The following is a 27965-nucleotide window of genomic DNA, read 5'->3' as shown; positions in this document are numbered from 1 at the left end:
TTTTTTGTTGGCTTTAAGACTTTGAGCACTTTATCACTGCTGATCAGTGCTAAAGTGCATGTGCTCCCCCTTCTAAACTTGGTATGATTGGCTTACACCTGATTGGCACATTTAATTTACCTGTAAGTCCCTTGTAAAGTGGCATCCCTTATACCAGGGCCTGTAAATTAAATGCTACTATTATGCCTGCAGCACAGCTTGCGCCTCTCACAGAAGCCTTTCAAACCTGTCTTAGGCCTGCCATCGCAGGGCCTGCATGCGCAGTTTACTGCCACAGGAACCTGGCATCTAAATTTACTTGCCAGGCCTGCAACTCTCCCTTTACTACATATGTCACCCCCAAGGTAGGCCCTAGCTAGCCCTATGGGCAGGGTGCTGTGTATGTAAAAAGTAGAACATATGTTTTTATGTACTACATGTCCTGATAGTGACAAACAAACTATTTAGTTTCTCGCTCCTCTCATAGGATTGCATTGGAAATACCCAAACATATGTCTAAGCGGTATTGTCATATATGTGAGGGGTGGCATAGGCATGTTTGGTATGGTTAAAATGGTAGTGTGAAATGCTACTTACTGGTGTAAGTGGATTCTTTATTACCATTGTAGAAACGCCATTTGTTTAGAAAGTGGTCCTTTCTCTGTGCTTATCACTCTGGTGTTTTGCAGCTTGACTCAAATCCACATATGGGCAGAGTGACAGTTGTGCTTTGGGCATACTTCTCAGACTGCCTGTAAACAGGGAGGGTGGAGGTGTAACAAGAGTACATCTGCATACTGAATGGTCTTCATGGGCTGGGAGAGGTAGAGGTGGGGCACACCTGCATCTGTAAAGGCTGTGTCCTGGCCTTACACAAAGGGCTCCTTTACCCCCTACTGATGTCTGGAGCCAGGGCTGGGGGAGAAAGGGGACATTCCTGGAACCGGTTAGTGCTGGCTGAAACCCCCTCCCCACTTTGTGGAAGTTGTGCAAAAGGAGTATGAGTACAGGGGGCTGTCCTCCACATTTTTAGATACTAATGGACTGGACACTGGATGCTGCTGGCAGGACTTGCCAAGAACCGCCTTGTGACTGCTCTGCTGCTGTGCTGACCTATGATCTGCCAGATCACTGAGAGGGACTGCCACTGCCTTTTGAACCCTTGTGCTGGCCTGCTTGTCTGTGCCTTGCAGCCCTGTGTCCCCATTGGTGTCTACAGGGGCTGGGTGGTGTGCCCTCCTTCTCCCCTGCATTCACATTCCTAAAGCGAGAGGGAAGCACTGTGCTTGTCAGATCAGGAGCGTGGAAGAGTGCTCCATTCTTTCCCCGCAGCACGTGAAGAGTGCTTGGTGTGTGAACCTGAAGCAGTACATGAAGAGTGCTTTGTTTGCTTATTTCCCAGCGCATGAGGAGTGCTGTGGTGTCTCCGTAGGTAGAGTGGAGCGTGAGTAGAGCGCTCCTTGCACCCTGGGCCCAACGTGTGAAGAGTGATGCATTTTTGGACCACGGAAGCACCCTGTGTCCACGTGGCTGTGGGCTCTACTCCATGACACAGGAAGAGTGGAGAGGAGCCTATCGGCAGTCTCTCTCTGAGTGCAAGTGAAGTGCTCACCTGTTGGTGCCCACAGGGCACAATTTGGCCCCTACGTGGGGGAAGATCAGCGCTGCGGCCCAAGTGGGTGTAGTGGACCCAACTGCTGGAGACTGGGCCCGCCTGGAGCATTGCCACCCTGCCCCTGAGTCCGGAAGGGCTCGGGACATGCTCCAGGAGGGACACGTGACCAGAAAGGACGCTGCGGGAGGAAGCAGCTTTCACAGCTAGGCAGGGAGCTGCCTGACAGTTCCTTTCCCCCACGAGGGGGGGTTCCTCGCTGATTGAGACCCCTCGTGTGCCCCCTCCCTCTTCCTTACCCCAAAGGAGAGGTCTGCGGTGATATAGCGCTGCCGATGTTAGTAGCATGCCGGAATGGCGACCCTCAACAGAGGTCCCTGGCTCTGCAAACATTATTGCTCATTTACCTCATGTATTCTGCTCAGAGCGCAGGAGCTCCTGGAGTGGGACACATGCGTCCCTGATTACCTTAATCTCTATGAGGGGAGCGTGGGTGCTCCTGAGTAGGATGGGGTGTATTGTGTTACAACCCTTCCCCCATTGTGAAGAAGCAATGCTTATGGAAAGGGCTTACAGTTGATCCGGTAATAATTATAGTTCATTGCAATAATCTTGCTCTCCTGTACGCTGCATCCTTTTCCACCCTTTGTGACCTGAATATGTTTAGGTCGTGCCTGCCGGGTTGGAGTGGCCAACATATATTCAGGATCTCCCTTTTTTACAGGGGGAGGGTGTGTTCACCCTCCTCCTGTACAAAAGATGTTTCTTTCTATGGGCACTCACAAGGAGGTTGTATAGTACATGTGCTGTTCTTTTTATTGACATGCATGGTACTGTTTCACCTGACTCATACAAAATGAAAATGTTACCTTCTTCTGCATTCATGATGATGTGTTTGTTATGACATGTACCTTTTTGGTGATAATATTTACCTGACTACTGCTTACTTTCGCAGAGTACTAGAAACTGGTGTAATGTTCTGACTACTGCTCAAGTAGCAGGGTATTTCTGATACATGTTGTGTTTTATCTAATGATGTTTTATGCAGTACTGTTTATTTTTATATAACTTGTTGTTGTGTCTCCTTTGTGGTGTACTTCTTGTGTCATGTATGTTGTGTGTTGTGCTTTACACATTGCCTCTGGGATAAGCCTGACTGCTCGTGCTAAGCTACCAAGGGTATGGGCAGGGGTTATCTTGGGTGTGTATCACTCTTTCCCTGACAAGAGTTGTGGTACCTGCCTGGCTGAGGTGCCTATCCTAGCCAACTAGGAACCCCATTTCTAACAGTGACGTTTCCACTAACTGGAGTCCCTGAAAAGATGTGAATTCCAGTCTTTCACGCTGTTCTTCTAGCCCGGAAGGTGCAATGCAAAAACAGATATGCATGGGAGAGGCAGTATTGTCAAATGTCTTTGGCAATATCTGCCAACATCCAAGATCTTGTGTGGTTAATATATTGAACTGCTAAAATGTTGATTTTGAGGAGAATGCAACTGTGGGCTTGATGAGGAGGTAAAGAGCGGACTGCAAATGATCCAACTAGAAACTCAAGACAACTAATGTGAAGGTTTAGTTCTTCTTGTGACCACCTTTGGCTATCTCCCCTCATCTCGCTCAGCATCCAAGACTTCTGATACCTAATCTGATCACTATTTCGGGACCGAATATGAAAATGACTCTTCCACTCCTCCATGTGCTTGAGCCACCATTGTAGCTCTCCACCTACATAAGAACTTGATCTGAGAGCGAAAGACTTTTCACAAGCAGATTCAAACACTAAAGAGCTCTATAGTAAAAAAGATTTCTTGTGTGGATGCTGCTAATAAGCCTGCCAAACCTGGTCACCAATCAGTGGGTCACTTTTTCTTTTGTCAGGACGTTGCAGATCTTCTTCTTGATGTTGTCAATCTTCTGATTTGTTAGGAACAGAGGCTGAAATGCAATCTAATTGGAGAAAATCAAATCCAACTTGATTTGATTGATGAGAAAACTGAGGTTGTGTAGAACAGAAATTCTCAATGCCATTAGTTATGACAATTGAAGAGGGGCCAGAAACCAGATCTGGATTTTGTCTTAATAAATTATTAGACAAAGTCCACAAGAACTTGACAACTTGTTTCATCAGTCTGATGAAGGAGTAAGGGGCTGCGGATAGCCCAAAGGTCATCCCCAGACCACCAGATATGTGTCCTTGAGAATGAGATGAACCATATAGTTGCCTTCTCTTAGAAAGTCTCTTGAAATGTCTGTAAAGGATCCAAGAGTTAAAATCCTTAAGGATGATGACCAGGCACATGCCTCCATGTTATTTATAAGCAAGATGGACACTGATGATGAAGCCTTTGGGATGAGGCGATCACTTGGTAATCACTCTCGTCTTGGTAAGAGATGCAATTTCCAGGTCTATAAATGATTGCTTCTGATGATAAAATTGAATCTGCCTGGGCTACCAAGACTGGGGAGGAGCTGCATAAAACTCCAAATGAAATCTCTGTACCGCCTGCAACACCCAAGCATCCGGAATGATCTGAGCTCAATCATGTATAAAATGTTCTTCCTGGATGGAAAATCTGGTAGCTAGGAGAGTCCACAATGATAACGTACTCTGAAACAAATTGCACTTGAAGGAAAGAATGGATCGCCTCTCTGGAGTTCATTCCAGGAGCTCCACCATCAGTTGTTTCCTCTGAAGGGAGATTGTAAAAGATGAGCGCTTTGAGGAGTGCCCCCATCCTATACCAGCCCTGGTGAGATTGTGAACTTTTTTAGGTGCCACCTGCACTTTGGTGAGTGAAGTCAAAGTATTTAAAACTTGAATTACTTCTTTATCAATGGCTCAGCAATGGCGAGACCCCTGTGGACTGCACAGCCTCATTTGTTTCAGGTTAATTCATAACAGGTTGGACCTGCCCCTTAACGAAGAAATTGTATTGTTTTCATTACCCAGAAGGCAGCTTGCCCTGTGTGTCCAGCCTGACAAGAGATCAGGGCTGATGGGAATCCCTTGCTCCTTAGCCAACAATGCTAGAGCCAGGATTTTAGAAAATAGCCCAAGACGTCTAACAGATTACCTTGGCACGTTTTTCAAGAACAATCAATGGTATTGTTATGGGATGTAATAAACGTTCCTAGAAAAGTGATCAATTCTAGGTCAGTATCTGGTGTCTGAGGGACATGCTCATGTATCCATGGGCGGAGCCACTCTGCACAACTTTGATTTCTCACATAATTAGTAAAAGGCTTTTAAGCCTACCCTGAAAGTAAGCAGCAGTTTCTCGGACAGAGTCCAGAAAAATTACTTGGGGTGAAAATTCTCTTCTGGGTTTTTGAGAAGGGAAGATGAGGTATTGATTCATAACAGGGCCCTTCCTTAGAGTCCAGGTCTACATGTTTCTAACGCTTAGCCAAAGGGTACCATGAACCTATCTGTATCCCGATAAGAGGCATTAGTGTCCCCAACTTTGCCTGGGACGGAGGTCCTGCTCTCAGCAATAGGCTCTATGTCATCTTCTTGAGGAGCATTAGGAGAGATTCTATATACGTTTCTTTGAGCCGTCCAAGATGTATGCCTTCACCTCCTTTTTGTCCCCTTGGAGAGAGGGCCCCAGGCAACATTGAAAGAGTTACAAGAAGGCACGTAAGTAGGCTTTGGTAAGAATTAAAATAGACTTTAAATGTATTGGGCTACCAGGTACAGGGCCTTAGAAATGGATTTCTGAACATAGTTGTGCGAGAGCTGATCCAAAGTAGCTCCCTCGGGACCCACAACATAGTCTGAAACAGTGCCTGTATGCTAATCTACAAGGATTGAGGAGATATTACCCTGCAGCATTGTTGGCCTAAGTACCGGGTCTGGCTGTCTTAAAGTCCCAAAATGATTAACTTCACCCTTTTACCAACTTCACCCACTACCAACAGGAGATTGCTTATTGGAAGGGGAGCACTTTCTGAAGAGAAGCTTCCACAGTTTATAAGACTTAAGGACACTTACATTTTTCAACTCTAGTCTTGCTATGACCAGGGCATCACATAAAGAAAACACCTTCTGACATAGAAAGGAGAGAGTTAAAAGGGAGGCATGTACAAGACTCAGAAGAAGCCGTCTCACAAGCACTGGAATGCTGGCTTGTGTGAATAGATAGGCAGGGTGAAGTAGGACCTTGTTAGAGGGACATTACTGTGAGGGAAGGCATCCAATACTTATGCCAAAATCAGATTGAGCTGGTGCAATTCGGTGAGACTTGGGCAGTCGAGAGGAGAAAAACCAGGCTGAAAGGGCACAATAAAGTAAGACGTGGGCACAAAGAGAGTAATATTGTGCAAAATCTGCTTATTATTTGGGGTGAATGACTACCAACTCAACATTTAATCACACCCTTTGTCAGGGAGAACCCTCAAAGTCACTCAATGCATCTGAACTAAACCCCAGGGTAGCTATGTCACACAGCTGACAGGATTCATGAGGGCAATGTATAAAGTACTTATGCAGTACAAAAACAGTAATAAACTAAAAATGGCAAACAATAAACATCACAAACTGAATTAAAAATTAGAGTAAGATTTAAAAAACACAATTAGGCCAAAAAGACAAGAACCCAACAGGGGAACTGGAGCTATCAGTTTCTGAGGATTTGATAGAAAATAAGTACAGAAAAACACAATGCCAAAGAGTACAACGCATCAATGATAGTCTATGGTCAAGGTACACTGGGACTAGGTGGAACTGCAGGCTGACTATGATGGACCACAGGTCAATACACCAACCAGTATTGTCCTGGTCAAGCATTTTGCCTTCTGAATTAGGGGCAAATTTAATTGTTGACGGAGAAGGAATACTTCAATCTACCCCACTCTACTCCAATTAATGTCACTCCACCCCAACCTACCCCACTCCAATCTATCCCACCCAAGGGGTCAGGATAGAGGTATCCTGACCCCATAGGACAGATGAAGGGGTCCCTGATGGACATTTTGATGGGCAAAAAATTGCCCCAATTTTTTTGTCTGGGCGCCCCACCACTGGGCTCAGTCCGACTCAACCCCCAGTGAGCGCTCCAGGAGCCTGGAGGTATAGAGTGCTATAGGAGTCTGATCAGAGAAAACATTGCCTTGTCCTTTAAAAAGAAGTGAGGGTTACATGAAGTGAAGTAAAGAAAGAGATGCTACAGCCTGATGAGGGTTAACAATGTAGGAGCCAGAAGAAAATGAGGTAACGTTGCAGTAGCAGTGATGCAGAATAATCAAGATCCTAACACTAGGGTGGTAAAATGATTGAGTGCTGCAAAAAGAGGGAAAGCTCATGTTGTGTGGAGGGAGAGAATTGCGACAGGGGCTTGAAAGGGAAAGGCTCACTGAAGGAACCTGGAGGGATGTAGTGATGGCAGTACTCTCTGATGCTGGAAGGGGAGAAAGGGCTAGAAGAGGAATCTGGCAGCCAAGGATGGCGAAATCAAGCACTGTTACACCGCAGACACTCGGGCTATTTTAGTGCTGTGGCAGTTTCTTCTTTTATGGGGGGGCCAGTCGTTCTGCTTGGAATTCACAGACCCTAAAAACTAGGGCAATATGGATAACGGTGTATCATGAATAATTTACCCTAAAGTTTCACACATAAGAGATGGAAATGTCACACATTAGCATGTTCCAAACCTGGAAAAGTCATACATGAGCAGACCTGAACTTGGCAGCTATGTATGGTGACCATGCTTCCCGGATTCGCTGGGACAGTCACGGTTTTTCACAAGCCGTCCCCGCAGATTTCGGCAAATTTGGCTTATGTTCAGTGCTTAATTTGTAAATAAAAACATGCCGGTGCCCAAAGCCCTCCTCTTAAACATGTGGCTGCTGCAATTAAATGTGGGAACAGGGAATACTGAGGCGGCCTCTTCATATAAAGCCACTCCCTGCCCCTTCATCTCACTCTAGCAGCTTTCTACTTTCTCCCTTTGTGACACTTTTACGTTTTTCTCCTCCTCTATCTTTCCCATATGTGTCTTTTGCTCGCAGCAAATGCATGAGACAGAAGAATAAGCCCCGGCCCTCAAAAATAAGTAAGCACAAATTAAGCACTGCTTATGTCCCAGTTTTTAGAGGAAGCGACTGAAAACAGTGAAAGGCACTTAATCAGGTGTTCTAAAGGTATGCTAGTTAAATAACAGGTATGATGCTGGTTTTACAAATTACATTTTATTTATTTTCTTGATGCCTCTTCTGTGTTCCGAAGGTAATTGGAGCTGTCATTGTGCGCCTCTACCTTGATGTAAAATTGTAGTCCTTCTATTTTTGCAAAATGCCCTGATTTTTGGTTCTTAAAATGTAGTCACCCTACAGGTATTTGTATTCCATACAACAGAGGCAAACCTGGAAGTGAAAGAATATGCAATAATTCAAAGACTCTTCTAAAAATACATCTTCTAAAAACCGGGACATGTAGTAATATTTTTATTAATTTATTAAAAAATACTAAAAGTGTCGGGACACTGGGACAGGATTCTAGCCCAGAGGATTTTAGGACATCTGGCCACCCTAACTCTAACCCAATCTACCCCCCTGCAATCTACCACAGCCACTAGCGTAACGTTTGTCCATGCTGGACAGCAGCCATACTGGTGTACAACGTAGCCAAAACACACTGCCAAATCCAATAGCGAGGCCTATTGGCGTAGGCAATGCTTGTTTTAATATCACGCCATCCAGTGAAAACGAAGATCTAGACACGATCTGAGGTTCTTTCCTCGAGAGACATAGGTGAAACGTCCTTTTCAAAGATGGCCGCCATTAGTGTAGTACTAAGGAACCCTTCCCTATCCAAGAAGGCCGCCAGAGCGAGGGATTAGTTCGTTTCTCCTATTTTCCACGTTCTAGGGACAGGCGGCTGATAATGGAAGAGGGTGCCCAGGAGGAATTGGTGCTCGCGCTGCGGGAGGTAGTCAGCAACAGCAACTGGCAGTTCGTGGGAGAGAAAGAGAGTTTCAGGTCTCACTGCACAAAGTAAGGAAGCGCTGTTCATTATGCAAATTGTGTGCATTGGCAACATATCATAAGGCACCGGCATCAGATCGCGCGGCTCTCCCTGTCACTTGACATTTTCAGCGGCACCCTGTTTATTTATTTACTTTTTTTAAATGATGCAAGCCGATTTTCTATAGTGGGACGTGCAGATTTTCTTTTCCATCATCGGTATAGGCTTACAAATCTTAAAACGCGAAATGTTACTTTTTGAAAAACCTGAAGCGACTGGCTAAAGGTGACACATGACAACTAGGCACCGAAATCGACCCCAGCACATGGACAATACGATCAATTTATGCACCTGGAACACCCAGTGTACTCATTAACGAAGCCATTCGTTGGATTTTTATACGGCCAAATGTTTTACCAAGCTTCACTAAATGCACAAAAAGGTACATTTCGGTTATTAGCATACAAGCTCCCAAAACACTAATAACAGCTGAGTGATAGTTGTGCAAACATCCCATATGAACAGAAATACGAAATTTCCTAGCTATCGTGAAGGAAAGTTTCAATTCTATTAAGGACACGGAGGCGAGGATTATGCAGATCTTTCTTCACTTTTTATTAAACAGCAAGTTCAAAGTCAAACAAAACATGAACAAAAAACTACAAGTTCCATGAGCCCGCCGCCATGGTAACGAGTATCCAATGAGGTGCACTCCTTCATGTTGGTATAAATATCCCGAAATGCGTCACACTTCCTCGACTTCACTGCGGAAGGAATCCTGGTAGAGTCAATTGGTTGTAGTTTCGAAACCTACAAAAGAGGTATAATTAGATGCTAATCCAATAGAACACAGAAACATACCGAAGGCAATAAAGTCATGAACCTTAACATACATTTAAATATAAAATGTAAAATACATCTGAATCAAGTGCTGCCGAAAATAAATCAGAACATGAGCAGAATAACAATAAATAAAGGTATAAACGCAAGTATACTACCTTGCTACGCAGATAGATGTAATCGGGAGGGAACATACCAGCGTAATGTATGTGGGTGGGATAATCCTCGCCTCCGTGTCCTTAATAGAATTGAAACTTTCCTTCACGATAGCTAGGAAATTTCGTATTCTATCACAGGACCGGAGGCGAGGATTATGCAAGTTCAAAGCTTACTCACCACTAGTGCAGCTGCTTCATGAATTGGTTTAAAGTAAAACTTCTTAAAAGTAGAATCTGAAGACCAATCAGCAGCATGCATGATGTCCTCTAATCCGCCCCCCACTTGTATGGCTTTGGAAGCCATAGCTCCCCGAGTAGAATGGGCGCCAAAAACTTGAATATCTATTCCTGCCTCAGAGAGAATCCATCGAATCCATCTGGCAATGGAAGGAGAAGAAACCGCCTTGAACGGTCTCTTTATAGAAATCAACAATTGATTCTCACCTGGAGGTCTACAAGAACTGGTCACTTCCTCATAGACTTTGAGACATCTAAACACAGATAGTTTCGGGGAATCAGGAAAAGCGGGATAGGATACCGACCTGGTATTAGTCTTCGTCCTCCTTGCAATAGTAAACGTGACTCCTTCTGGAGTAAAGACTCGAGCGGAAACATCCAGTGCTCTGATATCTGACACTCGCTTACAGGAAATGAGGCAGAGAAGCATGGCTAATTTGGCCGACAATTCTTTCGTCGACAAATACTGGTTGTCCCGCCAAGAGGATAAAAGATTAAGAACTAAGTCCACATCCCAGAGCTCCGAATATCTGGGTTGTGGAGGTCTGGAGAGTCTAATACCCTTAAGAAGTTTACATATCCAGGGATGCTCCCCGATCGGGAGATTGTTCAGGGGAGGGTGGCCCGCGGAGATGGCCGAACGAAAAGAATTGATCGTGCGATACGCCTAGCCGGATTTTGCTAATTCTGCAAGGAAATTGATGATGTCGGTAATACTGGCCCCCATGGGATCGCAGTGTTTGCCCACACACCAACGAGACCATCTATTCCATGCTGATCTATATCGTTTGCATGTACCAGGGGCCCAGGCCTGTGCGATGAAGTTATTAGCTTCCTGCGAAAGTCGGTTGTCTTGCCAACGATGCCGGAAATCTTCCAAGCTATGAGGGAAAGATGACCTAGAAGGACTAGAGGGTGACAGAAACCCGACGGATCCAGGAGTATTGAGGGAAAATCCGGGAGGCGAAGAGGACATTCGCACGAGAGTTCCAGCAGAGTCGGGAACCACGCCTGTGACCTCCACCAGGGGGTTATTAGAATCACCGTCGCCTCTTGGCGGGGGAACTTGAGCAGCAACCCACGGGATAAGAAGAAACGGGGGAAAAGCATAACCCTGAAGGGTCCCCCAATGTTGGAGAAACGCATCTACTGCCGCCGCTCCCGGATCCGGACGCCAGCTGAAGTATAGGGGAAGCTGAGCATTCCAACGAGACGCAAAGAGATCCACTGAGCAGGGACCCCAACGATCCATGATCGCCTGAAAAACCGAGTGATGTAGTCGCCAATCGCTGGGATCCTGGAGAAACCGAGAATTCCAGTCTGCCCAGATATTCTGGGATCCCGGAAGATACTCTGCTGTGACTGAGATTTGGTGTTGAAGGCAAAAATGCCAAAAATCTTTCGCTAGTTCCGCTAGGGCTCTTGATCTTGTCCCCCCAGACGATTTATGTATTGTACTGCCGATACATTGTCCATCCGTAGAACTACACATGAGACTTTGTCACTCGTGAGAGATTTGATCGCAAATGATCCCGCCAGGAGCTCCAGGCAGTTGATATGCATGGTTAGTTCCTGCGGGGTACAGCGACCCCCGAACGAGATGTCCCCGCAACGAGCCCCCCATCCCTGGCGACTGGCGTCTGACTCGATCACCAGATCCGGGGCTGCTCCAAAAATGGCCCTGCCATTCCATGCCTCCATGTGGTCCAGCCACCAAAACAACTCCGTCCTTGCCTCCTGAGACAGGGAGATCAGCTCGGAGTACGTCACCCCTCGGCGAAGGTGAAACGCTTTCAAGCGTTGCAGGGCTTTGTAGTGTAGGGGACCAGGAAAAATGGCCTGAATCGAAGAGGAAAGCAGGCCGACCACTCTGGCTAACTGACGTAGTGAAATCTGGTCTCGTCGAAGGACTTTTCTCAGTTCCTTCTTTATCTTGGAAATCTTCGTCGTCGTGAGACTGAGAGACGCCGATCGGGAATCCACTAGAAACCCTAGGAAGATTAAAGATTGTGCTTTTATCCAAAGCTGAAAAAGTAGCCACAAATTTTCCTAACTCTTTCACAAAAGGGACGCCAAATAAATTGCCTTGGGCAACAGCCCCTGCCTCTGAGTTAGACAGTTCCCCTAACTTGGGGTCGATTTTGATCAATAAAGACCTGCGTCTTTCTGCAGAGATGGCACAGTTCGCGTTGCCCCGGAGACAATCAGCTCTCTGAGCCCATCCTGCTATGATGTCTGTCAGAAGGAGAGTGTTTGCTTGCTTGGCACGCTCCGCTAATTGAATAATCTGTGTGAGGGGACCTAACACATCAAGAAGTTTATCTTGGCATGCCCTCCAGGAGCGATCAATCCCTTTTTTTTGGGATCCTTGGTATACTTGGCAAAAAACGTACACATTTTAGGGTCAATGTCAGGCGTAAAAGCGACCTTATCCGATAAAGACGGGCGTGGGCACTCCGCCCGTAGACGAGTTCGCACCTCTTTGTCCAGAGGTTGCCTAATTTTGCTGGCGACATATTCAGCTACCTTGTGGTCTGGACGTCACTCCGAGGAACGCGGATGGTAGATACCCTCCGGTTCAAACATATCGGAGTCAGAATCGCCGTGATCCGAAGGATCTGGTAGGGTAGCACCAGGACGCCAAGGGCGACCTGAGTCGTCATCCAAAGATGATGAGTCCTCATCTGAACCTCCCATGAAGCCTTTAGGGGATCCCAAATCAGGGTTCCATAGGTGGTGAAGCATGTCACCCATTACCCCGGGCAAACGGCCCTCCCGGGAGGGTAAGCGCTTATGCGCGCGCGCACTCTTGGGGTTGGATAAAAACTCACCATCCTCCAGGTGCCCCGCGTCGCGCTTGCGCATTTTCCTGGGAGCCGAAAGGGTAGAGGAATCACCCTCCGCTCCCGTCACACCAAACATGCCCGTACCCCTGGACACCTGTTCAGTAAGTTTAGCTACAGTATCCCTAAGAGGGGCTAAAGCGTGAGAAATAGCCTGTGAAAATAAAGCGTCCACCCCAGGGGGAAGGGTACGGTGAGAGGGACCCTCACCTGGGGACATGTTGGTAAAGGGTTCATTCACTTGAGAGGATTGCATAATGAGGACTGGACAGAGTATACACCCAACAAAAATATATATAATATATAGGGTAAATCCCTACCCTCTCTGTCACTCAAGTAAAGTCAAGAAATAATGCCTTCCCAATGGGGTAATCCTTACCCAAACGGGTGTCACAGGTAGGGAAAAAACTGCACCAGAGGCACGAAAACGTGCTACTGAGGTAAAAACCCTCAATTCTTAAAGAAAATAACAAACGCGAGGTGCGAGCGCCGAGAGCTGAGAGTAACACGCTCTCTGACGCTGAAAAACGCAGCGCGCGCGCCCTCTGGTGGGTCCGACGCGTATTTAAACACGCCGAGGGCGAAACAGAAAAATGAAACGCTCGAGCGGAAACGTCTGTTCCGGACCGCTCGTAGCAACGAACGTTGCTATAACAATTAAATACACGGAAAACACAATTGAAGCAGTAACGCGAGCCAACAAACAAACTTCTAACCGGAGGCAGAAAAAGGCACTTATCTGACTTGCAGCAGTGAAGAAAGAGGAAGTGTGACGCATTTCGGGATATTTATACTAACATGAAGGAGTGCACCTCATTGGATACTCGTTACCATGGCGGCGGGCTCATGGAACTTGTAGTTTTTTGTTCATGTTTTGTTTGACTTTGAACTTGCTGTTTAATAAAAAGTGAAGAAAGATCTGCATAATCCTCGCCTCCGGTCCTGTGATAGAATTGCACATTCACTGCATCTCGATCAAGCTTTTTCAGGATTCCAACCAATATAAGAAAAGATATCACAGACCATGTATGATAAGAGCATTAGCAATCGAACATTTTCTAGCATTCCTAAACAAACACCTTCTGGTCTACAAACCCTTTAGCTGCTAGCGCCCCTCCCCCAGTGCTAAGCCTTTTTTGGGGGGCAGGGGGCTTTTTGGGGTAGTTTGCGCTTTGGCCCCATACCTTTTTGGCCACAAAAGATATCCATGCCAAATTTGCGTCCTTTTTTCCAATGTTCTAGGCATTCTAAATGTACCCAGTGTTTGTGGATTCCCCTGGAGGGGACACAAAATTAGCCTAAACACAGATAAATTTAGGTTTTTTTTTGGGGGGGGAAATTGGAAAAAAAATGAATGGCGAAGAATGCATCTGTTTTCCCTGCTAATGGCATCAACAGAGGCTTTGCAGTGCTAAAATCACCATCTTCTCGGCTTTCAGGAACCGGTAGACTTGAATCAGAAAGCCACATTTTTCAACACAGTTTTGACATTTTAACGGGACATAGGGGGTTATTCTAACTTTGGAGGAGTGTTAATCCGTCCCAAAAGTGACGGTAAAGTGACGGATATACCACCAGCCGTATTACGAGTTCCATAGGATATAATGGACTCGTAATACGGCTGGTGGTAAATCCGTCACTTTTCCATCACTTTTGGGACGGATTAACACCTCCTCCAAAGTTAGAATAACCCCCATAGTCCTTTTTTCCTATTTTTTGTGCTTTCCTCCTCCTCTCAGTTAGTGGTAGAAATGGGTGTGAAAACAGTGGTGCATCACAGAAAGCTATACATTTCTGAAATGTAGACAACATTTTGAATTCAGCAAGGATTCATTTGTGTGGATCCTTCAAGGTTTTTCTATGGAAAGTAACCCATCCTTCAAGGTTTTCCTATAGAAAGTAACAGTTGAAATAAAAAAAATATTGACATTTAGTTGAAAAAACACCAGCTATTTGTACCTATGTTTTCATCTGTAACTTCTAACTATGGCAGATTTTCGTAATCAATATGCGTTGCATCTGTTGGTCCTCGAAATGGGCACCAGATATGTAGTTTAGAAGCAGTGGTTATCTGCACTTTTCTGAATTTGGGAATACCCATATTAGCATATGAATTAGAGGGCGTTTCTCAAAAAGACTTCTTTCTTACACAATGTCTTACATTTGGAAGGCACAAATGCAGAGAAAAACAATTGGTAATAACACCTGTTCTCCTATTCTCTGTTGCACTAAGTCTCCCTATAAAAACTGTACCTCACTTGTGTGAGTAGGCCTAGTGCCGGAGACAGGAAACTGCCACAAATGCAGTGTAGACATAGCACATTTCTCCACTGAAAACTGACTTTTTTTGCAGTGTACCTAGCTGTGGTCTTTGGGCTCCAGTTTAGCCAGCACTAGGGATAGCTAGCAAACCTGTACATGTTTGCAAACTAGACACCTGGGGAAATCTGTGTGGCTCTCACCAGGTTCAGTTACCCAAAATACCTCACAAACCTCAAAATTTGAGTTAAAAAAAACAAAAAACATTTTCCTCACGCTTCTGTGTTAGAAAGTTCTGGAATCTGAGGGGAGCCACAAATTTCTTCCACTTAGCATTCCCCCAAGTCTCCAGATAAAAATGGTACCACACTTGTGTGGGTAGGCCTAGTTGCCACAACAGGAAATGGCCCAAAACGCAATGTGGACACATCACATTTCTCCACTGAAAACTGACCCATTTTTTGCAATGTGCCTAGCTGTGGATTTTGGGTCCTAGCTCAGCCAGCACCTAAGAAAATCTAGTAAGCCTGTACATTTATGAAAACTAGACAATCAGGGGAATCCAGGACTGGGCAACTTGTGTGGCTCTCACCAGGTTCTGTTAACCAGAGTCCCTTGCAAACCTCAAGATTTGTTTAAAAAAAAAAATCCTCAAATGTCTGTGATGGAAAGTTCTTGAATATGAGGGGAGCCACAAATTTCCTACCATCCAGTGTTCCCCTCTGTCTCCCAATAAAAATGATACCTCACTTGTGTAGGTGGGCCAAGTGCCTGCAACAGGGAAGGGCCAAAAACGTGTAGAAATTGAGGGGAACCAAAGCGGGTCCAAGAGGACAGTTTTTTTTCACGCATTTTTAGGCTGACTCTGCTTTGGCCATCACACAAGTGAGACCCAGATTTTATATCAGTACAGATGGGAAATGCTGTGTGAGAGGAAGTTTGTAGATTCCAGCAGATTCTGTAAGTTTCTATCCCAGAAATGTACGGAAAATGCACAATTTCAGGCAAATGTGGATGTTTGCATGGCAATTTGAGTAAGAAAATGGTGTGGGGTGCACGTGAAGCACACTACCCTGGACTCCCCCAGAAGTTTAGTTTTCAGAAGTGTCCGAGTCTGGTAGGTTTTTCCAGGTGGTAGCGTACCCAAGTCCAGAAAGTGCAGCCGCTCACCATTGCGAGTGGGACGATACTGGGAGTGAGCCAAGCTCTCCTGGCCTATATGTACAATCAACACCCAAAAGAGTCAAATGTCATCTTGCTTGCCTTTGGGAGGAGATGCTTTAGTCTGCAGCGGAGGGTAAAAAAACGGTTGTCCCCTTCATTTGGGGTGTGGCCATAACTATGCCCACCCCTCTATTTTATTTTTTATTCTAGGGCACCTAGTGGGCTTTGTGCCCCCCCCCCCCCCCCAACAGGTGACTGATTGGGGTAATTACGTCGGTCTGCCCCCAAGGAGAGCACAAAGACTGTATCTCCATTTATTTGGGGTGGGGGAATATTTGGCAGCCCCCACCCATCTTAAAAAAAATATATATATACATATATATATATATATATTCCCAGGCATCTACTGCCCCCCCACCCCCCCCCAAGGGGGGCCCAGTAGATGCCAACTGCCCCCCCCCCCCCCCAAAGGGGGCCCAGTAGATGCCAGGGACAGAAAGACTTTGGTACCCATTTATGTTGGGTGGAGGGATGGCTAGGCCCATGGTGGGTAGCCCTCACCCCTCATTTATTTAAAAAAAAAAATCTATGGTTTCTAGTGGACTTTCTGCTCCACCTGGGGGACAGATTGGAGACAGAAAGACTGTGCCTATTTTTTGTGGAGTGGGGGCATTGCCGTGCCAGTTCTGGGCAGCTACCACTCCTAGACCTTTCTAACAAAAATAATCCTTGGTGCCTAGTGGGCTTTCATATTTTCAATTTGTTGAGTGTTACAGAAATGGCAATATTTCCCAACATGATTGTCACATAATTCACTTTACTTTTCTTTCTCTGACTGCAAAGTGAGAGGAGTTTGTAAACACCAAACCCAAATGTTAAAAAACATGCAAGCAGCCATTTTTCCGAAGGAGTAGCCTGAGGTCTATCTTTGAAATGCAGCAAATGTGACCAGATAAATACTTAATTTAAAAGCATCTTTTTTATTTCTTGGACTTTCATGACCCACCAAAATCTAGGGTTATGTCCCACAGTTTGGGAAACACTGCCCTGGAGTGCTGAGCCCTTTTTTTGTTATTTGAGTTAGTACGCACCTTCATAACATTCTTTTCACATACAATATCTTTGCCAGATCTGCATCTTTTTTTTCCCAACATCATAAGGATTCTAAATGTACTCAGGGTTTGCGGATTCCCCTGGAGAGGACCTAGAAAATATCCAAAATATAGCTATGTTTTGGATTTTTTGGGGAAAAATCGGATAAAAGTGCGTGGCAAAAAAAGTGTCTGTTTTCCCCCCTAAAAATGGCCTCAACTAAAGGTTTGCTGTGCTAACACCACCAGCATTCAGGAACATGCATAGCTGAACACATTTTTTTTACCACAGTTTTGGCATTTTTTCAAAGAAGTAGCCAGTTTTTCCTTATTTTTTCTGCTTTCAAACAACTTTGTGGTGGAAACTGGTGTGTAACCCATGGGTGATCCCAGAAAGCTGATTATTTATCAAAAGTTGACATAGAGATCCTTCAATGTTCTATCAAAGAAACTAACTGTTTAGATACAAATATTGCTAATGACTAGGACATCAGACATTTGTAACAATGTTTTCATTTGCATCTTTTTGCTATGAAGCACAATTTACATTGGGTTTGCAGATTCTCCAAGAACCTGAGATACCTAGAGCCAACAACTGAGCTGCACCTTTCAATGTTTTTTTGTCGTGTACCTAGTATACAGTAATTCATGGGCTACAATGTAAAGCGTGAAAATTGGGTATGAAGGAAACCTATATATTTCTGAAATGTACACCAGCAACTGAGTTTAGGGAGCTGTGTTTATTTGTACAGCTCTGAATTTCTGAATACCCATGCTAGCATGTAATTCACAGGGCATTTTTCAAAATTTCTTCTTTCTTGCACACTGGTTTACATGTAAAGCACAAATGTAGAGAAATCTAATTGGTAATAACAAATGTTATACGATTTTTAGTCCTCACATGTTTCCTGATAATAATGGTACCTCACTTGTGTGCGTTGTCATAGTGCCTGTAATAGAAAAGGGCCCAAAACGCAACATGGACACATCCCATTTTACACTGAAAGCTGGCCCTTTTTTGCAGTGTGGGTAGCTGTAGATTTTAGCCCATAGCTCAACCAGCACCTACAGAAACTTAGCAAATTTGCATAATTCTGAAAACTAGACAGAAACAGGGAAGTCCAAATTGAGCAACTTGTGAGGCTCTCAACAGGTTTTCTTACCCAGAAGCCCTTGCAAACCTCAAACGTTGTCTAAAAACACACATTTGCCTCTCATTCCCTGAGAACTTCTGAAATCTGCAGAGAGCCATACATTTCCTACCATCCAACATTCCCCTAAGTATTTTGATAAAAATGGTGTGTCACTTATGTGTGTAGGCCTAGTGCTGGACATATCACATTTTTACACTGAAAAATTACCCTTTGTTTGCAATGTGGGTATCTGTGGATTTTAGGCCCTAGCACTTTTGTTAAAACCAGACATGCGGGAGTCCAGAATGGGGTGACTTACTTGGCTCTAACCAGGTTTTTGTTCCCCAGAAGTCCTTGCAAACCTCAAACTTTGGTTAAAAACACACATGTTCCTCACATTTCTGTGATGGAGATTTCTGGACTCTGTGGGGATCCACAATTTTTCTACCACCGAGCATTCCCCCAAGTCTTCCAAACAAAAATAGTACCTGGCTTGTGTGAGTGGGCCTAGGACCCGAGACAGGAAAGGGCCCAAAATACAGTGTGGGGACATTTCTTGTCACAAAATCGACCTGATTTGGCAATGAGGTAACTGGTTTTCGGGCCTGGGCTCAGTATTCATCTAGGGAAACCTACCAAACCTGGACAATTCTGAAAACTAGACACCCAGAGGAGTCCAGGGTGGTGTGCCTTGTGTGACTCCCACATGTTTTCCTAGCCATGGTGCCATGCAGACCTAAAATGTGCCATATTCATGCATTTCCTTGCATGTCTGTGATGTAAACTTCTGGAATGTGCAGGAATCCACATAATTTCGACCACACAATCTTCATTCACTTGTCCTGATGCAAACACTACCCCACTTGTGTGGCTCGGTCTAGTGCCCGTGGCAGGAGCAGATCAAACCCAGGTCAGCCTGAGTCCCCTTGCTAGGGCTCCCATTGATCCTGTTTGATCCATTCCTGTGGTCTGCTAAATGGTCAAGGACACGCCACATCTTCAAGAGACTATCACAAACAGGGTGATCTCATGGCAGTGCTGTAGCATTATTCCCAAAATGCTGCATCTGCTGCAGAAGCAAATACCTATCTTGACTCATTGTTGCTGGAAAAATTGCAGTTGCCATTGTGGGACTAGTAGACCAATATAAAGATACTGATGGCTTCCTCAGTAACCCCATTAAAAAACAGTTAAGGCAACAGAACTGTTTCATGATGTGGACATTTTTAGGCGTTCACTGGTAGCTCTGGAATGGGTCTCCCAGGGCATGGAAGTGAAACTAGTGGCGGGATTCCTCCCTGTTGCATGAAAATAACTGACCCGTGGATAAAGCTCAATGTGCTCCTGGTGGCCCTAGTCTGAGGCTCATCGGGTCTTCCGGACAACAGGGGAGGAGCATGGAGAGAAGAGGTCCACGTGCTGGGGTGGATGGATGAATGACATATACCAGGGAGAGATCCAAAGGCCCTAGTGATTGAGTGCAAGAGCCATCAAGTACGAAGAATCTGGGCCGGTACACTGAGAAGAGGTGGCCCTGGCCTGCTTGACTGTAGCCGCCAGTGGGGCGAGTGGGTATAAGAGGCCCCAAGGAATGGCAGGCACACCAAAACAGCAACAGTACTGTCTGTGTCACTGCATTCCACAAGTCGGTGGCTCATCTACACCTGGGCTGCTTGATCTGGGGAGAATGGAGCCACCCCCACCCAGCCAAAGAGAACAATGAGTGGGCAGTAAAAGCCAAAAGTCTTTGAGGGTGGGGAACCGCAAACTGTCTCTGCTAGGGACTGAGGGATCTCCCCACCATCAGCAGGCGGCAGTGAGTAGCACCTCTCAGGGCGTTTGACTACCTGCGTACTCACCACCAGTGTGGGAGGGGGTGAGTGCAGGTCCTTACCCCTCTCAAAAAAGTACATGGTGCGTGGTGGACCTAGTAAAGGGGGACAATCCAATAAAGTGGACAAGTACGCAATGCCAAAACTGCTGACTATGGCTGCACCATGAATGGCCACAGCCGTTCATCAAGCAGAGGTGGGAGAGAGCAGAGAAGATATGGAATCCTTCCTGTTGGACTTCATGAAAGCCATACATAATGTCAAACATACATTAGAGCCCAAGATCGACTCGGTGACAGAGTGATGAGATGAAAACAATGGTGATGCGTTTGATGCACAATACCGAGGCCCTACGAGAGCAGATGGACCAACTCCTTAAAGAAAATGACTGCATAATGCCACTACTTGAAGACTACGTAGGTCGATCATGGAAGAATCATTTTAGAGTGATCTGGATGCCTGAAAAAGCAGAGAAACCCAGCGCCGAGCTCTTCAAGGAGGACTTCATCCTCAATACCCTGAAGCAAATGGGATCACTAAATTAATTTCAATTGAGAAGACTTACAGGGTCCCCCTTTTGCAGCTGCAGCCACCTCAGAGAAACAAAGGAACAAAAACAAGAGGGTCTTGAATCTCCCTTCGTCAGAAGGGGAAGGCAACAGGACAGTTCTGAGAATAAATAGAGAGTTTACTGAAGATGGAAACATTATCAGCTCTACTTGTTGTGTCGCCTCTGAAACCATAGCCTGTGTGGCCTTATAGCATATCTGTTTTGGACAGCAAAAAATCATGCATTCTCTACGCATTGGTCAGACTGCACCTATAATGCCATTACTTTTCCCCTCTTTGGAATCGTCATATCACAGATTTATGGCCATTCAGCATACCTATTCCGCATTAGAACATATAACTTCCACAGGGAGCTCAAATGAATAATCCAAATAGCTATAGTTCAAATGTCTGCTTCTCTTCCTATTGAAAGAAACAATATAAGAGAAATGCTTTCTTTTATTCAACTAGGCCTATATTTAAATGCGGTATTTACTGAGAATATTAAAGGCTGGCTAGATCTTAACTAGAAATATTTATGGATAACAAATTCACCCTCACTCACCCTCTTCAATCTGTCAGACATACCTGCTGCACTTCGACGTCTTATGGATCAAAACGTCCAGTAGTGCCACTATAGTAGGGTCTTAATGACTCGCTTACAGTCCTGTGATTGTAGAGACGACCTCCAGTCATTACATCATGTCCTCACAGCCACTCTATTGAAATGGCTGACTTTAGAGCGTTGCCCTGGATGAAAACACACACACCACCACACACGTGCACAACACCCCTCATCCACACAGTTCAAATGTACACACCAAAACATATTAGGAATATGCCTTTAAAACATACAAAGACTAAAATAAAACCAAGTCGCAGGTCAGTGTATCTCATATTCATTTATGTGAGGCAGCTCCAATATCCAGGTTGTTTGCTTTCAGTGCGCTGCAGATGGTTATGTATTGGTAGTTGAGGGGCACTAGTCATCGAAGCATGGGCCTATATGCAGACATTGATCATCATGCCTGGTCCCACCAGCAAAAAAAAGTTTCTTTGCTTTGCAGATTGTATTCACAAGATGGAGAGCACATTGTACTCGTGCACACAAGAGATGACAAATTCTATGCAATGGATTCTGCTTGCCCTCATGAAGGTTAGTTGCAACACTTCTCAAAGTTTGGTTAATTATGCATGGTTCATTGTGATCGATGTTAGTTCATGAGCAGACGTGCTTTAAACAATAGGGAACAGTTATGGAGCAGTTCTTTTTATTATCTTGTTTTGTACATAAATACATACACACCCATTTACAACCACCAGCTGATGGGAAGACCTTCAATTATCAATATAGTTTTAGAGAAATTATAACACCTTTTATATTTTAATTTAATCAGTACTTCTCTCACCCTTAAAGAGGCCCACGCTCTTGATGTAATTTGGTGTGATAATGAACTGTGTGCTATCAACTCAGTCGACCAAGTTCCCTGGCCGGATCATTTTGTTATTTTGTTTTTTGTTTGGAAATGGCTTTGCACTTCAAGCACAGCTAAATAAAAAAAAGCAGACCAACCGAGAATAATAAGAAATTTGTGCTATTTCTTATCCTCTGCAGCGGCAGCTTTAGGTGAGACGAGTAAGCAGTGGTGGCTGGTGGCAGGCATAAGTGGTGGAGAAAATAATTCTGTCATTTGACCCACCGACAGGCACTGAGATGTTGTGCATGCCTTTAGGGTCAACACCAAAGCTCTCAATCATGGCTTGTTATAAACTGTTTATATCAGACCATGACTGAGAGCTCTGGAGTTGAGGCTCAAGACAGTGCGAGTTTCTCACAGTGCCTGTCAGTCAGTATGTCATGACACTAAAAGTAAAACATATACTTACCCACCGGCTTCTCCGGTACTCCTCAGTGTTCTCCAGTGGGGGGGCATGTGGTTTCAGAGGCAGCACTCTTATCCACTCCAGACACTTTTCTCATGTTGCTTATAATATTAAGCATCATGAGAAAAGTGCCAGGATTGGTTTGAGTGTGCTGGCGTGACACTCCCCCAGGCACTAGGGGCCTGTGCCTGCCCCACCCAACTGTCTAAGACAGCTTGGGTTGCATTTTAAACTTAAGTTTAAAGTGCCCATGTGTAGGAGGCTGGCCTGGCTTATAGTGGGTACCTGACGGTACTTACACCTTGTGCCAAGTCCAATTATCCCTTATTAGTAGATTAGTAGTGTTCTAGCAGCTTAGGCTCATAGAGGTAGCTATAGCAGAGCAGCTTAAGCTGAACTAGGAGTCATGCAAAGCTCCTACTATACCACTTATATCATATAGCACTATATCATAAGAAATCACAACACTCAGAGGTACTAAAAATAAAGGTACTTTATTTTAGTGACAATATGCCTAAAGTATCTCAGAGGATATGCTCCCTTAGGAGGGAAGTAATATACACAAAATATACACACAAACCAAAATCAGGTAAGTAAAACACTTAGAAAAGTAGTGCAAACACTGTAGAACACAATAGAATGCAATAGGAGAAAATAGGCCTAGGGCCAACACAAACCATATACTCCAAAAGTGGAATGCCAACCACAAATGGACCCCAGGCCTAGTGTAGTGTGTAGAGGGTCGTGAGAGTGTAAGAAAACACTAAAGGTGTCCAAGATACCCCACCCCAAGGCCCTGAAAAGTAGGAGTAAAGTTACCCTACTACCCCAGAAATACAGTAAAGTCAAGATAGGGGATTGTGCAAGGACAACAACTGACTGCAAAGCACTGAAGACGGATTCCTGGACCTGAGGACCCGCAAAGGAAGGGGACCAAGTCCAAGAGTCCCGCAAATGTCCAGGGGGGGCAGGAGCCCACTAAACCCCAGATGAAGGTGCAAAAGGCGGTGGAAGAAGCCGAAGTCCAGCAACAACGGAAGGTGCCAGGAACTTCTCCTTTGGTCAGAAGATGTCCCCCGGCGTGCTGGAGGATGCAGAGTTGTTTCCACGCAGAAAGACAGCAGACAAGCCTTGCTAGCTGCAAGAGTCGCAGTTGAAGATTTTGGGTGCTGCCAGGGCCCAGGAAGGACCAGGAGGTCGCCCCTTGGAGGAGGAGACAGAGGGGGCGATCAGCAACAGAGAGAGCCCACGCAGAAGCAGGCAGCACCCGCAGAAGCACCTGAACAGGCATTCAAGAAATCTGAGCACAGCGGTCGTCTCAGCACAACAAAAGAGGGTCCCACGAAGTCGGAGGTCAACTCAGCGAGTTGGGCAATGCAGGACAGAGTGCTGGGGACCTGGGCTGTGCTGTGCACGCAGGAAGTCTTGCAAAAGTGCACAAAAGCCCCAGTAGCTGCAGATCACGCAGTACACAGGATTACTGTCTGGCGTGGGGAGGCAAGGACTTACCTCTACCGAATTTGCACAGAAGGACCACTGGACTGTCGGGTCACTTGGATCCAGCTCCTGTGTTCCAGGGACCATGCTTGTCAAGATGAGAGGGGACCCAGAGGACCGGTGATGCAGAAGTTTGGGGCCTGTGTTAGCAGGGGGAAGATTCCGTCGACCCACGGGAGATTTCTTCTTGGCTTCCAGTGCAGGGTGAAGGCAGACAGCCCTCAGAGCATGCACCACCAGGAAACAGTCGAGAAAGCTGGCAGGATTAGGCGCTACAATGTTGCTGGTAGTCTTCTTGCTACTTTGTTGCGGTTTTGCAGGCGTCCTGGAGCAGTCAATGGTCGATCCTTGGCAGAAGTCGAAGAGAGAAGTGCAGAGGAACTCTGGTGAGCTCTTGCATTCGTTATCTGAAAAGAAACCCACAGGAGAGACCCTAAATAGCCCTCAGAGGAGGATTGGCTACCTAACCCGGTAAGAGCCTATCAGGAGGGGTCTCTGACGTCACCTCCTGGCACTGGCCACTCAGAGGCCTCCATTGTGCCTTCAGACCTCTGCATCCAAAATGGCAGAGGTCTGGGACACACTGGAGGAGATCTGGACACCACCCCTGGGGTGGTGATGGACAGGGAAGTGGTCACTCCCCTTTCCTTTGTCTAGTTGCGCGCCAGAGCAGGGACTGGGTGTTCCCTGAACCGGTGTAGACTGGCTTATGCAAGGAGGGCACCATATGTGCCCTTCAAAGCATTTCCAGAGGCCGGGGGAGGCTACTCCTCCCCAGCCCTTAACACCTATTTCCAAAGTGAGAGGGTGTAATACCCTCTCTCAGAGGAAATCCTTTGTTCTGCCTTCCTGGGACTGGGCTTCCCAGACCCCAGGAGGACAGAAACCTGTCTGAGGGTTGGCAGCAGCGGTAGCTGCAGAGAAAACCCCAGAGAGGTAGTTTGGCAGTACCCGGGGTCCATGCTGGAGCCCCGGGGATGCATGGGATTGGCACCCCAATACAGATTTGGCTTTGGGGGACAATTTCATGATCTTAGACATGTTACATGGCCATGTTTGGAGTTACCATTGTGAAGCTACACATAGGTATTGACCTATATGTAGTTTACACGTGTAATGGTGTCCCCGCACTCACAAAGTCCGGGGAAATTGCCCTGAACAATGTGGTGGCACCTTTGCTAGTGCCAGGGTGCCCTCACACTAAATAACTTTGTACTTAACCTTCACTAAATGAGGGCTAGACATATAGGTGACTTATAAGTTACTTAAGTGCAGTGTAAAATGGCTGTGAAATAACGTGAACGTTATTTCACCCAGGCTGCAGTGGCAGTCCTGTGTAAGAATTGTCTGAGCTCCCTGTGGGTGACAAAAGAAATGCTGCAGCCCATAGTGATCTCCTGGAACCCCAATACTCTGGGTACCTAGGTACCATATACTAGGGAATTATAAGGATGTTCCAGTGTGCCAATCAGAATTGGTAAAATTAGTCACTAGCCTGCAGTGACAATTTTAAAAGCAGAGAGAGCATAAACACTGAGGTTCTGGTTAGCAGAGCCTCAGTGATACAGTTAGGCACCACACAGGGAACACATACATGGCATACGTTATGAGCACTGGATCCTGGCTAGCAGGATCCCAGTGACACAGGCAAAAACAAACATACACACAAGTAAAAATGGGGGTAACATGCCAGGCAAGATGGTACTTTCCTACACCATATCACTTTGGCTCTCTGTCTTGTGATGCCTTTGAGTTAAAAAGTTGCACAAGTCATTCCATTGATGAAAGAAAAATTGGACCAAAATGACCTAGAAAACTATAAGTCTGTGTCTCAGTTGCCCTTTCTCGTGAAACATCTCAAACATGCTATTTTTAGTCAATTGTCAAGCTGTATGGAATCTCTTGTGCTTTTATATCCATCACAAGCAGGATCTAGGGCAGCTGTAGTAGGAAATATGTGATTACTGTGGTTCTACAGGATTTTCGGACAGGTGCTGATCAAAATATCTCAGTGGCACTACTTTGCCTGGATTATTCTGCAGTATTTGTCACCCTGGACCTCCAGATCATGTTCGATATGATGGTGGTCCTCTCCATAGGAGATATTATACTTAACTAGTTCCACAATTCCCTGTGCAAGCATTCTGCTCTAGTGAAATTGGATAGGCAACATTCAGATGGAAAACAACTAACTTGTACAGGTCCATGAGAATCTGACCTTTCTCCCCTTGTTATTTAACTTGATTCCACTGGCTAAATTGATTCAATCATTAAGACTGTCATCAATTGTGTGTCTAGGAAGACACACAGATTTTTGTTTTACTATCTGTGATAATCCGGACCTGAGTACAGATACTCTTAGGTTCTGCTTAGCTAATGTGCATAGGTGGATGGCCTCTAAAGAGGCCAAAGCTGAATAGAGGGGAAACTAAGGTTCTCTTACCTTTTAGGCTGACTCAAATTTGGGAGGACGATATGTGTCTACTTCAACGGGCAGAAAGCCTCTTCCCATCCAAAAAGGCCAAAATCGAATCTGAGTCCAAGTTGTTGTTAGAAGATCAAATAAAGTCTGTGTTGAGGAATTGCTTTTTCATTTGCAAGCTTTGAAGAGATTAATTCAGTCACTCAAAACGAGTATAAATACTGAATGCCTTTGTCTCAGGTAGGCTCGACTAACGCAATGTATTTTATCTCATCCTGCTTGTTAAATCGTTAAAGAAATTGCAACAAGTTCAAAATGGGGCAGATAGGTTAATTTTTTACATAAAAAATTTGAATCTGTTGCTTCTCGCTTAATAAAACTATGTTGATTGGAAGTTGCTCAAAAGACAAACTTTAAAGTTTTATGCTTAGTCCTTAAATCTGTGTATGAACGGATTATGCGCCCTCTTCATGGAATAGCCTTTTTTCATGAGCCGGGGCGCTACTCAAGATCCAAAAAGGCCTGTTGGCTCAGTGTTGCCAAGTTTAATGCGTGATTTTGGACAGCAGATTATTCTCTGTTGCATTAGCTAAGATGTGGCATTCTCTCCATCTTTCTCTTTAGAGGGGATTCAGAATTCCTGGAATTAATTTTTTTTCTAAAAAGTGGTTATTTTCTACATTAGAGATGATGCAATAAAATTGATTTTTAGTGACAATTTGATTACATTTTTAGCAGCAAGGTACTTATAGGTGTATATGTGCTTTAAAAAAATATCATAAAATGAATAAATAAAAACATAAATTAGACAGGCATTTGCAATGCAGTAGGTCTTGCATTGTCTTGAGTTAGAGCTATTGGCATTGTAAATTCGTAACTGGACTTTTGTTACCATATAAATTGGTTAACCCTGTCTCATAATTTCATCTTTTCCTGCCATGTTTTAGTGGTCACTGGCGGCTATTGACATCAGAAATCACAAGCCCTTTAGGAGAGACAAGACTGCACCACCTCATGTTGTGTAAACGTCTGAACAGAAATTGGAAAATAAGGCTGGAAAAAGATATTTTATTTTTATTTTAACAGAATGAAAAGTCTTGCAAGCATTCGTGCCTCACAATTCAATGAGCAGAGCAGCCTGAGAAGATTTATGGCCCCAATAAAGGAGATAAGCAATGCCCTGTGTGCGATGTTGTGAGTGCCGGCAGGCAGGGACCTTGGACAGAGAGAATCAAGATGCAATTCGGGGCTAAGCAAGTTTAGCATCATTGCTTCTAGGTTTAGCTACATTCTACCTGAAAGGGCATATTGTGGCTTTCATGAGCATTGAGCTTAATGACCAGGTGTTTCTTTTGTAAAGTAAGCTTATGTTAGGAGCCAGTGATAAACGAGGACAGCACTGGATTAAAGCTAAAACAAATGTCAGGAACATGGGAGGAGGTGGAATGAAGGGAATGATTTAATAAAACACAGGCAGCTACCAGCCTAAAAAACCCACAGT

At 45.1% G+C, this 27965-nt stretch overlaps 1 protein-coding gene and 1 long non-coding RNA gene across 3 annotated transcripts in view; one reads left to right on the top strand and one right to left on the bottom strand.

Annotated features, from left to right (window-relative positions):
* Positions 1–1719, bottom strand: part of LOC138283225 (uncharacterized) — a 114922-nt gene extending 113203 nt beyond the window's left edge. Inside the window, exon 1 of the long non-coding RNA XR_011201138.1 lies at positions 1592–1719. This is a non-coding gene — a long non-coding RNA (uncharacterized lncRNA). The remainder of the gene's footprint in view (positions 1–1591) is intronic.
* A 6643-nt stretch (positions 1720–8362) lies between these two features.
* LOC138284261 (uncharacterized protein HI_0077-like) overlaps positions 8363–27965 on the top strand; it is a 171617-nt gene continuing 152014 nt past the window's right edge. For both annotated transcript variants that reach the window (XM_069222833.1, XM_069222832.1), the window contains exons 1-2: positions 8363–8584; positions 21729–21817. In XM_069222833.1, coding sequence (XP_069078934.1) covers positions 8475–8584; positions 21729–21817 — 199 coding nt within the window. In that variant the 5' untranslated portion in view covers positions 8363–8474. The remainder of the gene's footprint in view (positions 8585–21728; positions 21818–27965) is intronic.

Source organism: Pleurodeles waltl, chromosome 3_1 (genome assembly GCF_031143425.1).
Source record: "Pleurodeles waltl isolate 20211129_DDA chromosome 3_1, aPleWal1.hap1.20221129, whole genome shotgun sequence".
Classification (NCBI taxonomy): Eukaryota; Metazoa; Chordata; class Amphibia; order Caudata; family Salamandridae; genus Pleurodeles; species Pleurodeles waltl.
The sequence above is the reverse complement of the archived record's forward strand: the minus strand, read 5'-3'. Positions and strand labels throughout refer to the sequence as shown.